The sequence below is a fragment of the Aquarana catesbeiana genome, linkage group LG10, assembly GCF_042186555.1.
Source record: "Aquarana catesbeiana isolate 2022-GZ linkage group LG10, ASM4218655v1, whole genome shotgun sequence".
In the NCBI taxonomy this organism is placed as follows: domain Eukaryota; kingdom Metazoa; phylum Chordata; class Amphibia; order Anura; family Ranidae; genus Aquarana; species Aquarana catesbeiana.
This window is the reverse complement of record NC_133333.1, coordinates 235730686-235745877: the sequence shown is the minus strand read 5'-3', so window position 1 is coordinate 235745877 and position 15192 is coordinate 235730686. Positions and strand designations below refer to the sequence as shown.

Here is a 15192-nt window from a genome sequence, read left to right as displayed (position 1 = left end):
CAAATTAGGCTGCCGCCTAATGCCTCGCATTCACAGGGGCCTCGCAGCTGCCTAATTTGCCTCTGCTCGATCACTGGACTGACCAACAGGCTCCAGGTGTCATCTGTAAAAGCTGTGCGGGCAGCCATAGAGCCTCAAATCCATGTCCAAGTCCAGCGCGGGCTGCTCCTTCAGCCCGCGCTGCTCATCTGGCCTCTCCGCATCTGGACGGCTGCCTATTTGGGTCAGGAGTCGAGCCAGGCGGAGGAAACTATCCCTGCCCTATGACTGTCTGTGAAGGGGAAGGAGGAGCTCCGGTGGATGGATTCCATCCCAGCGCCTGCTGCAGCCTGGCCGACCGCCCAGAGAGAACATGAGTGCCCGGCCGTGCCGCCCTCCTGTGTGCCTGGATAGGACAGCTGCATATGGAGGAATTGATCTTTTCATGTTCCTCCTGCAGCCGGTGAATGACCGCTTCTTCTGCGGGCGTTCATTGACTGCAGAAAGAATATGGAAAGATTAATTCCTACATATGCAGCTGTCCCCGCCGCTCTTCCTATCCAGGCACACAGGAGGGCGGCACGGCCGGGCACTCACGTTCTCTCTGGGCGGTCGGCCAGGCTGCAGCAGATGCTTAAATGGGATCCATCCACCGGAGCTCCTCCTATCCAACTCTTTTACTGCCCCGTGCTCCCTGGTTCCTCCCAGTTCTCCCTGCATACCCCCTCTGCTCCCTGGCTCCTCCCCCCAGTGCTCTCTGGTCCCCCCTGCTCCCTGGCTCCCCCACTGTGCTGTCCATTCCCCCCCCCACTGCTTCTTAGCTCCCCCCATGCTCTCCCCCCTCACTGTGCTGGCCAGTCCCCAATTCCTGTGCTCCCTGGCTCCCCCACAGTGCTGTCTAGTTGCCCCCCTCTGCTCCCCAGCTGCCCCCCAGTGCTCTCTGGTCCTCTTTGTGCTCCCTGGATCCCCCCATGCTCCCCCCCACTGTGCTGTCCAGTCACCCCCCCACTGCTCTCCACCTCCCCCCAGTACTCTGTGCTCCCTGGCTCCCCCCACACTGATATCCCCCCCACAGTGCTCTCTGGTCCTCCCTGTCTCCCCCCATACCCCCCAGTGTTCTCCAACCCCCGTGCTCCCTGGCTCCCCCCAACAGTGCTCTCCAGCCCCCCAGAGCTCTCTCTTCCCCCTGTGCTCCCTAACCCCTCCCAGTTCTACCTGCACCCCCAGTGCTCTCTGCCCCCTGTGCTCCCTGGCTCCTGCTGTGCTTTCAACTTCCACCCCGTGCTCTCCAACTCCCCCCACAGTACTCTCCAGATCCCCCCTTGTGCTTTCCAGACCCCACTTTTCTCCCTGGCACCCCCCCATGCTCACCACCCCACTATGCTATCCAGCTCCCCCCCCCCAGTGCTTTCCAAATCCCCCACCCCCCTGTGCTCCCTGGCTCCCCCCCATGCTCTCCACCACAATGTCCTACCCAGCTGCCCCAGTGCTCTCCACCCCCCACCCTCCCTATGCTCTTTTGCCCCTCCCCCAGTACTCTCTGGCCCCTATGCTCTCCATCACCCCCCATGCTCTCTGCCCCTGCCAGGCTCTTCACTCCCGCCAGTGCACCCCCCTAGTGCTCTCCAGCTCCCCCAGTGCTCTCCGCCCCCCCGCTCTCCACTCCCCCCAGTGCTCTTGCCCCGCACACTCTCGGCCCCCCCTCCCTCTGCTGCTTTCAGCCTCACTCCTGTGCTCTCCGCCACCCCTGTTCTCTTTTCTGGCCCCCTCACCCCTGGGCAGCTATGCTAGGTTCCCCCCTCTTTTCACTCCGGCTACTGCGGGGGTCTCTCAGGCTGGGGAGCGGGGAAGGGACCGCTATCATGGGCTGCTCAGTCTATTTTTTGTCCCAGTCCGGGTCTGGCGAGCAAGTTGAGCAGCGAGGCTTGCAAGGATTGATAGTTCTGGAGGGAGAAGAGCTCTAAAGACCTCCCAGGACTGGAGGACAGGCTGACTGGGGCCGGAAAACGAGGACGGGTGGAAGGTAAAGGTGACCAGGGACCACTCCATCTCATAGCAAACAGATCCTCTGGAAGGAGCAGGACACTGTCCCCACCCAGAATGAGAATGGACCCTGCCTGCTGCTGACCGTCATGAACATCCTGCTGGCATGGAAGGTACTGTACCAAGCATCACACACAGCTTCCCACAGACAGGCACTGCAGACTGGGACATGGTACACAGGAGGGGCTGCAGACAGGAACGGGGCTAGAGATCTCTCTCTCCCTCTTCCTCCCTCTCCCTCCCTCCCCCTCCCTCCCTCTCCCTCCCCCTCCCTCCCTCTCCCTCCCCTCTCACCCTCCCTCCATCCCTCTCTCCCCCTCCCTCCCTCTCTCCCCCTCCCTCTCTCTCTCCCCCTCCCTCTTCCCCCTCTCTCTCTCCCTCCCTCACTCTCTCTTCCTCCCTCACCCTCCCTCACTCTCTCACCCCTCCCTCTCTCTCTATCCCTCCCTCTTTTTCTCTCCCTCCCTTTCACCCTCCCTCTCTCCCCCTCCCTCCCTGCCTCTCCCTCACTTTCTTCCTCTCCCTCTCTCTCCCTCCCTCTCTCCCCCTCTCTTCCTCTCTCTCTCCCTTGCTCTCATCCTCCCTCACCCTCCCTCTCTCCCCCCTCACTCTCTCTTCCTCTCTCTCTCCCTCCCTCTCACCCTCCCTCTCTCTCACTCTCTTCCTCTCCCTACTCTCTCTCTCTCTCCCTCCCTCTCTCCCCCTCCTTCTCTCTCCCCCTCTCTCTCCCCCCTCCCTCAGTCTCTTCTTCTCTCTCTCCCTCCCTCTCATCCTCGCTCACCCTCCCTCTCTCCCCCTCACTCTCTCTTCCTCTCTCTCTCCCTCCCTCTCATCCTCTCTCCCCCTCCCTCTCTCCCCCTCACTCTCTCTTCCTCTCTCTCGCTCTCCCTCTCTCCCTCCCTGTCTCTCCCTCACTCTTTTCCCCTCTCCCTCCCTCACCCTCCCTCTCTCTCTCGCTCCCCCCTCCCTCTCCACCTCCCTCTCCCCCTCCCTCCCTCTCTCTCACCCTCCCTCTCTCTCCCTCTCTCTCCTCTCCCTCTCTCCCTCTCTCTCCCCTCCCTCTCTCCCTCTCTCTCCCTCCCTCTCTCGCCCTCCCTCCCCCTCCCTCCCTCTCCCTCCCCTCTCACCCTCCCTCCATCCCTCTCTCCCCCTCTCTCCCTCTCTCCCCCTCCCTCTCCCCTCCCTCTTCCCCCTCTCTCTCTCCCTCCCTCACTCTTTCTTCCTCCCTCACCCTCCCTCACTCTCTCACCCCTCCCTCTCTCTCTACCCCTCCCTCTTTTTCTCTCCCTCCCTCTCACTCTCCCTCTCTCCCCCTCCCTCCCTCCCTGCCTCTCCCTTACTCTCTTCCTCTCCCTCTCTCTCCTCTCTCTCCCTCCCTCTCTCCCCCTCTCTTCCTCTCTCTCTCTCCCTCTCATCCTCCACCACCCTCCCTCTCTCCCCCCTCACTCTCTCTTCCTCTCTCTCTCCCTCCCTCTCACCCTCCCTCTCTCCCCCTCTCCCTCCCTCACTCTCTTCCTCTCCCTACTCTCTCTCTCTCCCTCCCTCTCTCCCCCTCCTTCTCTCTCCCCCTCTCTCTCTCCCCCTCCCTCAGTCTCTCTTCCTCTCTCTCTCCCTCCCTCTCATCCTCCCTCACCCTCCCTCACCCTCCCTCTCTCCCCCTCACTCTCTCTTCCTCTCTTTCTCCCTCCCTCCCCCTCCCTCTCTCCCCCTCACTCTCTCTTCCTCTCTCTCACTCTCCCTCCCTCCCTGTCTCTCCCTCCCTCACTCTTTTCCTCTCTCCCTCTCGCACCCTCCCTCTCCACCTCCCTCTCTCTCCCCCTTCCTCTCTCTCCCCCTCCCTCCCTCTCTCTCTCACCCTCACTCCCCCTCCCTCTCTCTCCCTCTCTCTCCTCTCCCTCTCTCCCCTCCCTCTCTCTCCCTCTCCCTCCCTCTCTCCCCCTCCCTCTCTCCCCATTCCCTCTCTCTCTCTCCCTCTCTCTCCCCCCTCTCTCTCCCTCTCTCCCCCTCTCTCTCTATCCCTCTCTGTCTCTCCCTCTCCCTCTATCCCTCACTCTCTCTCTCTCCCTCTTTCACCCTCACACTCTCTCTCCCCCCTCCCTCTCTCTCCCTCCCTCTTCCTCATTCTCTCTTCCTCTCTCTCGCTCCCTCTCAACCTCCCTCACCCCACCTCTCTCTCTCTCTCTCTCTAGCTGCGCTGGGATACCCCCACTCTCCTTCCCCTGTGGATATGGAATGATTCAGTGACACCCCCTTCCCATTCTCCCAAGGCACAGGGGAAAATCCTAGAGGGGTTGTCACCTTGCTGGGTCCCAGATGTTGTATTGGCCGCATATGTCTGATGGGTGAGGAGGGTGCCCTGAAATTGGTGCTGATAGCCTATGTGCTAGATCCACACATCTTTCTGCAGCCATTTTTACTTGCTTGAGTTTTTTTTATCCATTATGGGTATGAGTGGGGCCTCGTGTCTAAATTTTGCCTAAGGCCTCACAAAGTCTAGAGCCGCCTCTGACTCTTGATGTGGCTGGACTTTTGTAAAGTGATAGAACTGTAGTCTAATCTCATGAGTAAATACCCTTTTTAATGCATGCTAATAGTGCTGCTGAAAGTGAAGATAAACAGGCAGATGGTCAGGGTAGGCAACAGACAAACAAGGTCAGAAGATATTTTACAGATCAGAACATGCAGGAGGAAAGTCTAAAGCCTGGTACAAACTATTACATTTTTTTTCATTCAACCCAGCGGGCAGCAGGCTTCCCGCTGACACAAGGGCCGATGTCAGCTGGTTTCTATTGAACCAGCCAATGCCGCCTGATATTTGACCTGTGTGTGTGGCCCTTAAGTCGTTTTAGAGAAGGAAATCCAATTTTCTGGGTAGACAGATATAAGGCAGACAGAACCTTCAGGTTGAGGCTGAATGTTTTGACCTATATTTAAAATTACTAATGAGGTCAGGTGTGGAACTGAGGCATTAACATTTCTCAATGCTAAGAAAATTTCAGCAAATGGCAGAGTTCCTCCAAGTCCAAAATGTCCTACATATTCAAGGAGAGGAGAAGAAACTTGCTGCCTATCATCTGGGAACACAATGTTGCATCACATGGATTGTTATAGCTTTAAAGTATACACTGGATGCCAAGCCAGTGGTAAAATTTGTCAGTAGAACCCTAGTTAGATGGTGCACATTATAATCCAGCGTGCTTTCTTTTTACTTGCAAGGGAAACATGTCGAGAGAGACATATGAAGTCTGCCATTGCTGACTTCGACTTCTAAACCTGCCAGTTGCCTGACTGGCTTACTGATCTGATGGCTTCAGTACCTTGAGGCACTGATCTAGACCAGGTAAGAATGTGGTCACTCATCACAGCCTGTGTATTCCTTTCCGTACAGGTTTCCTATAGGGTTGGGGAAATCAACTCACCTCATGTTGTCTGTTCTCTGGTTTTGCTCCTCTGTTTTCTGCTGCCTTTGGCTGTTTGCTTTCACTCTACCTTTGGTCAGTGTCACAATCTCAGGAGGTCGGTGACCTGCATAGGTTTGCTTTGTTTGGAATAGGGCTTACTATGTTTACCTGTATGCCTGTGGCGACAAATCCGAGAAGTGTGCATTTTCATGAATTCCAGTTTATAAAGGTAATTTTATAGTTACTCAGGTTGAAAAAACACACATACAAAATAATAAATAATAATAAAAGTCTATTTAGTTCAAACAAAAAAAAACAAAAAATGAAAACCTCCACATATAGAACCCTATACCAGTGTTTCTCAACTCCAGTCCTCAAGGCGCCATGTTTTCAGGATTTCCATTATTTTGCACAGGTGATTTGATCAGTTTCACTGCCTCAGTAATTACCACAGCTGAGGGAAACCTTAAAAACATGACCTGTTGGGCGGCGATCAGCGATTTTTAGCGGGACTACGTCATTGCGGCGGATAGATCGGACACTTTTGACACTTTTTTTGGGACCAGTGACATTTATACAGCGATTAGAGCCAAAAATAGCCACTGATTACTGTATAAATGTCACTGGCAGGGAAGGGGTTACCACTAGGGGGCGATTAAGGGGTCAAATGTGTTACCTAGGGAGTGTTTCTAACTGTGGGGGGATGGGACTGCCTGGAGAAGGAGACTGATTGCTGTTCCTAATCAGTAGGGACAACAGATCTGTCTCTCCTCCCCTGACAGAATGGAGATCTGTCTATTTACATTGACAGATCTGTGTTCTGTCTCTGACAGAGCTCCAGCGTTTCTCTGTGGAGAGAGGAGGACCTTCCAGAAGAACAACCATCTCTGCAGCACTCCACCAATCAGGCCTGTATGGTAGAGTGGCCAAACAGAAGCCACTCCTTAGTAAAAGGCACATGACAGCCTGCCTGGAGTTTGCCAAAAGGCACCTAAAGGACTCTCAGACCACGAGAAACAAAATTCTCTGGTCTGATGAAACAAAGATTGAATTCCTTGGCCTGAATAGCAAGTGTCATGTCTGGAGGAAACCAGGCACCACTCATCACCTTCCCACTACCTTCCCTACAGTGAAGCATGGTGGTGGCAGCATTATGCTGTTGGGATGTTTTTCAGTGGTAGGAACTGGGAGACTAGTCAGGATCGAGGCAAAGATGAATTTGGCTTTGATGAAAACCTGCTCCAGAGCGCTCTGGACCTTAGACTGGGGGAAGGTTCATCTTCCAACAGAACAAAGACCCTAAGCACACAGCCAAGATACCAAGGGAGTGGCTACCGGACAACTCTGTGAATGGCCTTTAGTAGCCCAGTCAGAGCCCAGACTTGAACCTGATTGAACATCTGTGGAGAGATCTGAGCTGTGCCCCGACACTCCACATCCAACCTGATGGAGCTTGAGGGGTCCTGCAAAGAAGAATGGGAGAAACTGCCCAAAAATAGGTGTGCCAAGCTTGTAGCATCATACTCAACGAGACTTGAGGCTGTAATTGGTGCCAAAGAAGCTTCAACAAAGTTTTGAGCAAAGGCTGTGAATACTTATGTACATGGGATTTTTTATTTTTTATTTTTTTCATTTTTAATAAATTTGCAAAGATTTCAAGCATGTTGTCATTATGTGGAATTGTTTACAGAATTTTAAGGGAAATAATGAATTTAATCCATTTTGGGATAAGGCTGTAACATAGCAAAATGTGGAAAAAGTGAAGCGCTGTGAATACTTTCCAGATGCACTGTACTTGGAAAGGCACTCCACAGATTTCAAAGTCCTTGATTCTTAGCATATATCTTGAAAGAAACAGTTTTTGCATTTTCTTAGTAGGCATATATCAGCTTGACAAGAAAAATGTATTTGTTCTAAGACACTATATAAAAATTGAACAAATTTAATGGACAGACTCACATATTTTTTCATTTTATTAGACACTACATTAAAATGATACTGCTTTGATGCACAGAATTGCATTTTTTTAACCACTTCATTACGCTGGAGGTGCCATAAGAAACAACTTTTGACACGTTGAAATACTTTCATCTCTATTGCTTGAGGCTGATGATAGTTAATCTTGTATAGTGGTAATACCCCCCTGGAGATTCTGCTGATGGAGGCTGCAAACAACTAGGGTGTGGTCTGTAACACATTTCATCAAAAGGTCATCACAAATCTTTGTATATGCACAAGGGGCATTCAGAGGAATGTCCGGTGATTTCTTTCTTATGTCAAATGTTTCTTTGTAAAGAGGGAACATCACATTTCCACATAAGAACCACTGTTGTAGTTCACATAAGTGGGTGTATTTTGTTGGTGAATGCCTTGAATAAAGCGGAAAATGTTTCCTCTGGTTTTATCAGTATATACTTGGAAAGGCGCTCAACAGCTTTCAAAGAACTTGATTCTTAGCATATATCTTGAAGGAAACCCTAAACAAGGTCATTGAGAATTATAATATATGCCGTGAGACAGGGGCGTTGCTAGGTCTGCAAAAGATCTGGGGCTAGAGCCCATAGCAGCGGTCACCAACTTTTTGCAGGCCAGGGGGGGATGGGGTCGGTCACTTGCCACCATCGCCTGTCACCAGATGCAGCTTGTTACTTGCCACCGTCACCTGCCACTAGATGTGGATTGTCACTTGCCATGTCGCCTGCCACCAGATGTAGATTGCCACGTCACCTGCCACCATTTGCAGATTGTCACTTGCCACGTCACCTGCCACCAGATGTGGGTTGTCACTTGCCAAATGATGTGGATTGTCACTTGCCATGCCAGCAAATGCCACCAAATGTGCATTGTCGCTGCATTGGTGGTAGTCTGGCAGCAATGGTCCATTTAGTAAGGGCAGGAGAGCGGAGATGCGGGGCAGGCAGTAAGAGATGTCATCTCTCTGCTCCCCTCTGCACCTCCAACATTGAAGAGGCCCGTGTTCTGATAAAATGAGCACCCGCACTGTGAGGGCGGAAGAGCGCTGATGTGTGGCGGGCAGTGAGAGATGATGTCATCTCTCTGCTCCCCGCCGCACATCGCTCCCACATTGAAGAGGCCCGGCTGTGAGGGCGGAAGAGCGCTGATGTGTGGCGGGCAGTGAGAGATGATGTCATCTCTCTGCTCCCCGCCGCACATCGCTCCCACATTGAAGCGGCCCGGCTGTGAGGGCGGAAGAGCGGTGATGTGGAGGGGGGCGGAGAGAGATGATGTCATCTCTGCTCGTCCGCCTGCTCGCCTCTAATGCAGCCCGCTCACCCACCGCAGCCGCGACCCGATACCCGCTGGTTAGGCAGGGACCCTGTGGCAAGGGACTCGGGGCTATGGGCCCCAGATTGTGGGCTGTAGCCCCAGTAGTCACCCCCTAGCGACACTACTGCCGTGAGAGCATTCAATGGTCAAATGATAATATTCCTCTATCGATTTCTTAAAAAAGAAACTTCTCAAACTCTAGCATAGTGTCACCAAATAATAGAAAGGCAACTGTCTGTCATATGTCTTGTATCCATAGACTTTGAGAATCAGGCAAACAGGACAAATGTCCAACATACTGTATATCCACAGCAAAAATAGTCCAGCACTAAACCCTGGAAACATACAGTATGTATGAGCTGTGGGTCCAATAGAAGAAAAATACAGTAAAACCTTGGTTTAAGAGTAACTTCGTTTGAGAGCGTTTTGCAAGACAAGCAAAATATTTAAATAAATTTTGACTTGATATACAAGCGATGTCTTGACATACAAGTAGCGTCATGTCACAACTGAGTATAAAAGAGAAAAAAGGCACCTCTAAGTGTAGCAATATGGTTACATTTAATGAAGGTACAACTTTTAGCAACTCACATGGTTGCATCTAAATATGCAGGCATCCGCAATTTTTAGAGAGCTGATCAAAGCGTGAACCAGGAAGTGCAGGTAAACAGCTTTCCTCGGTTTGCGCTGACAGGGAGCGCCGATCGGCGTCTCTCCCTGTCAGAGGGGGGGGGGGTCTGCGCTGATAATCAGCACATTGATTATCAGCGCAGCCCCCATAAGAGGTGCCCATCAGCTGCCAATCAGTGCCCATCAGCTGCCAGTCTGTGCCCCATCAGTAACGTCTGTCAGTGCCCATCAAAGTGTCAATCTGTGCCCATGAATGTGCCAATCAGTGCCCATGAATGTGCCAATCAGTGCCCCTTCAGATGCCAATCAGTAATGCCTGTCAGTAGCTGATCATCAGTGCTGCCTATCCAGTGCCATCTATCAGTGCTGCCTATCAGTGCCCATCAGTGGTGCCTATCAGTGCCACCTATTACTGCCCACCAGTGCCACCTATCAGTGCCCATCAGTGCTACCTATTAGTGCCGCCTGTCAGTGCCCATCAGTGCTGCATATCAGTGTAGCCTAACGGTGCCCATCAGTGCTGCATATCAGTGCCCATCAATTCTACATATAAGTGCCTTCTCATCAGTGCCCATCAGTGCCACCTTATTAGTGCCACCTCATCAGTGCCCATCAGTGCCACCTCATCAGTGAAGGAGAAAACAAAATTTTATAACAGAAACTAAAAAAAACTTTTTTTTTTTTTTTCAAATATTTTGGTCTCTTTTAGTTTGTTTAGCAAAAAAAAAAAAACCCAGAGGTGATCAAATACCACCAAAAGAAAGCTCTATTTGTGGGAAGAAAATTTTAAAAATTTCATTTAGGTTCAGTGTTGTATGACCGCGCAATTGTCATTCAAAGTGCGACAGCGCTGAAAGCGGAAAATTGCCCTGGGCAGGAAGGGGGGAAAGTGCCTGGTATTGAAGTGGTTAAACCTGAGAAATGTAAACTTTCTGTATGTAGAAATATATTACCTGCCATTGTTTTATTGTGCAATGAAGCAGAGATGGAGCTATCAAGTTCTTTCTCAATAGTTACATTTAAAAAAGTTTAACTTATCAGATAATAACAGCCCATTGTGAAGCACAGATTGCCACTGTTTGTGTTTAAAATACCCAAAATATCCACAAAATACCCACCCACCCAGTCCAGAAGAACAAAATATCGTCTATGTATATACTTCTCCATAGATGAACATCTAACGGAGAGGCTACTTAAAGGGATTCTCTTCTGTTATATAGTTATCTCTTGGAGTTAAACATATTGCACTACAGATGACCTTAGGATCAGTGGATACGGTCTTGACTTTGTTTGCTGTATTCTTGTAAGCACAAATATATCCAGAGACTGATATCTGACCTTTTCTGCCACATGTTTTCTAGTTGGCTTTTGTACGTCAGTGAAATACTTAAAGGTGTTGTAAAGGTAGAAGGAGAATGCATTAAGATAAAAATACTTCTGTGTGCAGCAGCCCCCCTAATACTTACCTGAGCCCCATCACTATCCAGTGATGTTGCAGCAGTGTCTCGACTGCCCAGGACTCCCCTCCACATTGGCTGAGACAGCAGCATGGTGCCATTGGCTCCCACTGCTGTCAATCAGTCAGTCAGCCAATGAAAAGAAAAGGGGGCGGGGCCAGGCCGCAATTCCATGTCTGAATGGACACACGGAGCCGTGACTCGGCTCGGGTGCCCCCATAGCAAGCTGCTTGCTGTGGGGGCCCTCAACAGGAGGGAGGGACCAGGAGCACCGAACAACGGACCCGAGAAGAAGAGGATCTGGGTTGCTCTGTGCAAAACCAATTGCACAGAGCAGGTAAGTATAACATGTTTGTTTTTTTTAACAAACAAAAAAAAAGACTTTACAATCACTTTAATAAAAAGTAATGAAAATGAAAATATCATCTATGTACCTATGTACCTGTGTACAACATACAATGTGGCACAGGTACATAGAGAAATCATCATTACTGAAGATATCCAGCTCCCACTTGCTGCCAAACAAAGTACATATAGGTGCAGTTTGTGCAAATACATAGAAGTTGACACAAAAGTGGTACAGTAATACTCAGTTAACGAGCATTTCGCAATACGAGCTATCATTTTTAAAAAATGCTGACTCGATTTGCGAGCGTTGTCTCGCAAAATGAGCAGGATTCAAGCCTCGGTGTGCAGAACCGCATTTGGCCAGAGGTGCGGGGGGGCCAGTGACACTCAGAGCCGCTCGGATGCACTCGGAGCCACTCTTAAATACTCAGAGTTTTTCCGAGTGCATCTGAGCGTCTCCGATCGGTTTCCGAGTGTTTCCGGTGTCTTGCCGAGAATGTTCCCTCGGCGGATAAGTTCCCCCCCTGTACTGCGCAGGCGCAGCGCCTGCGCAGTACATACTACTCTCAGCCGCCGGAGATAGCCGAAGCTCAAATGCTTCAATCAGCTGTACACGGCGCCTGCGCTCTGGGTCCAGATTCCTTCCCCACCATCCAAGTGGACCTAGAGGGGGAATCTAAAAGTGCCGAGCACAGCGTACAGCTGATTTTCAGCTGTTGTGCTTCGGCTATTTCCGCCGATACCTACTGCGCAGGCGCAGTAGAGGGGGGAACTTATACGCCGAGCGGAACTTTCTCGGCAGAACACCGGCACCCCCCACCTCTGGCCACATGCGGTACTGCATACAATAGAAGTCACTGTGGAATGAATTATCTGAGTTTCCATTGACTTCTATAGGGAAACTCACTTTGATATACGAGTGTTTTGGATTACAAGCATTCTTCTGGAACGAATTATGCTTGTAATCCAAGGCACCACTGTATTACCAAACAGAAAATAGGTTTATAAACACTTTTTGCAAACTACAACACATAGGGTGTTCTTCAATTACCCCTCTGTGTGTGTGATGGATATTATGTTGGCAAAATAAAATGTCTATTTTAGGTTAAACTATCTGATTATATCTCATACATAGTGTCTGGTACTCAAAGCTTTTTGATAGTCCAACATGTTTTTATCAGACATGGAGGCCACATAAAAAACTGTCCTTTTGGGTGTTGGATAGCAGAGGGGGTGATTATCATTAAAATCTAATAAAAAGCAAGTTGAGATCTCTATAGACTAACATCACATGTCTCTCGGGGACTTCACAGTTCAATTAATTTTGCCTATTTTCTCTAGAAAAAGGGAAAGGAAATGTTTTTTTTTCCACAATGTTTATTATTGTAAATGTTTAAATATTAGTTTACTGGGATTTTCTTTTTTTTAAAGATCCGACATGCCATTTGAGTTCTTCTTCATTTAGGTTTTCATTTTGCTTTCAATTGTGGCGTGCAAAAAATGTGGAGTGAAAAGCGTGGTTCATCTTTACATTTTTTTTGATCTATTGCAAAAAATTTTAAAAAATACAACTTTTTACTCTATTTTTGGTATATCTACTTTTATGGTTCTAGAATTTCTCTCCTTTTTTCTATTTCCAGCTTGCGTTCCAGTATTGGAGTGCAGACAGTTGTGTAGCATGTGCCGGTGATGTGGACAGCCCACAACAAATACGTGACATTTGAAATGGTCTCGTTAACCTTTTTTAATGCTATTGATGCTCATTATTTTTGCTGCTGCCTCTTCACTTGGAAAAGTTGCCAATCAGGGCAACAAAACAGGTCGCGGTGGACACAGTGTTCATTCCAGCCATAATTCCACAATTCCCCTTGCTTGTTTGGAATGCATTGCGGTTTGCCATATCCAGGATCTTTGGAATTAGATGGGCAATTCAAAGTGAACCCCCTAAAATATCTGCATCATGAGCCCCATTCCAATGTAGTGTCCCATCTGGCAACTGGACTGTTGATATATATTTTTCACAGATACTTTTGCTATTTGTCTGGGTGATGAACCTAGGGCAGTATTTTTATTCATTTATTTCAGTTACTTATATAGTGCTGCCAATTTACTCAGCGCTTTACATATGTATTATACATTTACATCAGTACCTGCCCTCAAGGAGCTTATAATCTAAGGTGCCTAACTCACATTCCTACATACACGTACAAGGGTCAACTTAGACAGGAGACAATTAACCTACCAGCATGTCTTTGGAGGTTGGGAGGAAACCAGAGTACTTTGAGGACACCCACACAGGCACAGGGAAAACTTGCAAACTTCCACGCAGGTGTCACGAATGTCACGTCTACCCCAATGCAGGTGGTCCGACACTATGGCTAGCAACTGTGTGCTTTACCTATAGCAGCCCCCTTTCCCTTAAGGCAAGCAGGCCTACCGGTACTTGGTTGCCCCCAGGACTTATACACAATGCTATAGTGCTTGGCCACCACACCAGGGCAGACGTGAACAGAGTAAACAACAGACTGCAGTTTAGCAGACAGATAGCATGGTTCTTTGACAGCCCAGGTAAAAGGCAGGCTGAGTTCTGGGAATAGTCCAATATCCGATCCAATGACAGTCTAGGTAAAAGGCAGGCTGAGTTCAGGGAATAATCCAATATCCGATCCGGGTCATACACAGGGAGATCCAACAGCAAAGCGGGACAGACAAACGTGAGGCTTGATCAGGTACAATGCAGATAACTCTGTCGCTATCACAAGCAAGGGATAGAGTGTTCGGTTTTCTTATAACAGGTGACTGACCATCAATAACCTTGCAGGTGAACACAGACAGGGAGAATGCAACAGCAAACACCCGGATGCTAGAATGAGGAGCAGGAGCACTAAGTGATCCTGACAGCAGGTAGTGCTGTGGTTGGGATTTGAACCAATGACCCTAGTGCTGTGAGGCAAACGTGCTAACCAATTAGCCACTGTGCTGCCTATTTGTCTGGGTGACGTATCTAGGTTAATATATGTGGTTATATTGCATCATCAACAACCACATCATGTTCATCAATACATCATGTTCTGTTGATTATTTCTCAACATTACATTACGATATCAAGTCTGTGGATAAAGACATGTGACGGTGATATTTCTGTTTTTGGTGACACCACACTAGAGGGGGTGAACTTTCACACTAGAAGAAAACTGTCAACAAAAAATTAAACTTAGCGCTGCTTTCACATACTAAACCACATATGCTAAATTATATACATCTACAATATCTCACAAAAGTGAGTACACCCCTCACATTTTTGTAAATATTTTATTATGTCTTTTCCAATGACAACACTGAAGAAATGACGCTTTGCTACAATGTAAAGTAGTGAGTGTACAGCTTGTATAACAGTGTAAATTTGCTGTCCCCTCAAAATAACTCAACACACAGCCATTAATGTCTCAACCGCTGGCAACAAAATTGAGTACACCCCTAAGTGAAAATGTCCAAATTGGGCCCAAAGTGTCAATATTTTGTGTGGCTATCATTATTTTCCAGCACTGCCTTAACCCTCTTGGGCATGGAGTTCACCAGAGCTTCACAAGTTTCCACTGGAGTCCTCTTCCACTCCTCCATGACGACATCACGAAGCTGGTGGATGTTAGAGACCTTGCGCTCCTCCACCTTCCGTTTGAGGATGCCCCACAGATGCTCAATAGGACTTGGCCAGTCCATCACCTTTACCCTCAGCTTCTTTAGCAAGGAAGTGGTCATCTTGGAGGTCTGTTTGGGGTCGTTATCATGTTTGAATATTGCCCTGTGGCCCAGTCTCCGAAGGGAGGGGATCATGCTCTGCTTCAGTATGTCACAGTACATGTTGGCATTCATGGTTCCCTCAATGAACTGTAGCTCCCCAGTGCCGGCAGCACTCATGCAGCCCCAGACCATGACACTCCCACCACCATGCTTGACTGTAGGCAAGACACACTTGTCTTTGTACTCCTCACTTGGTTGCCGCCGACACACGCTTGACACCATCTGAACCGAATAATTTTATCTTG

The 15192-nt window shown here is 49.2% G+C and overlaps 1 protein-coding gene across 2 annotated transcripts in view; it reads right to left on the bottom strand.

The window, feature by feature from the left end:
- MASP2 (MBL associated serine protease 2) overlaps nt 1-5596 on the bottom strand; it is a 77497-nt gene extending 71901 nt beyond the window's left edge. For both annotated transcript variants that reach the window (XM_073603464.1, XM_073603465.1), the window contains exon 1: nt 5442-5596. In XM_073603464.1, coding sequence (XP_073459565.1) covers nt 5442-5446 — 5 coding nt within the window. In that variant the 5' untranslated portion in view covers nt 5447-5596. The remainder of the gene's footprint in view (nt 1-5441) is intronic.
- Nucleotides 5597-15192: the final 9596 nt, after the last annotated feature.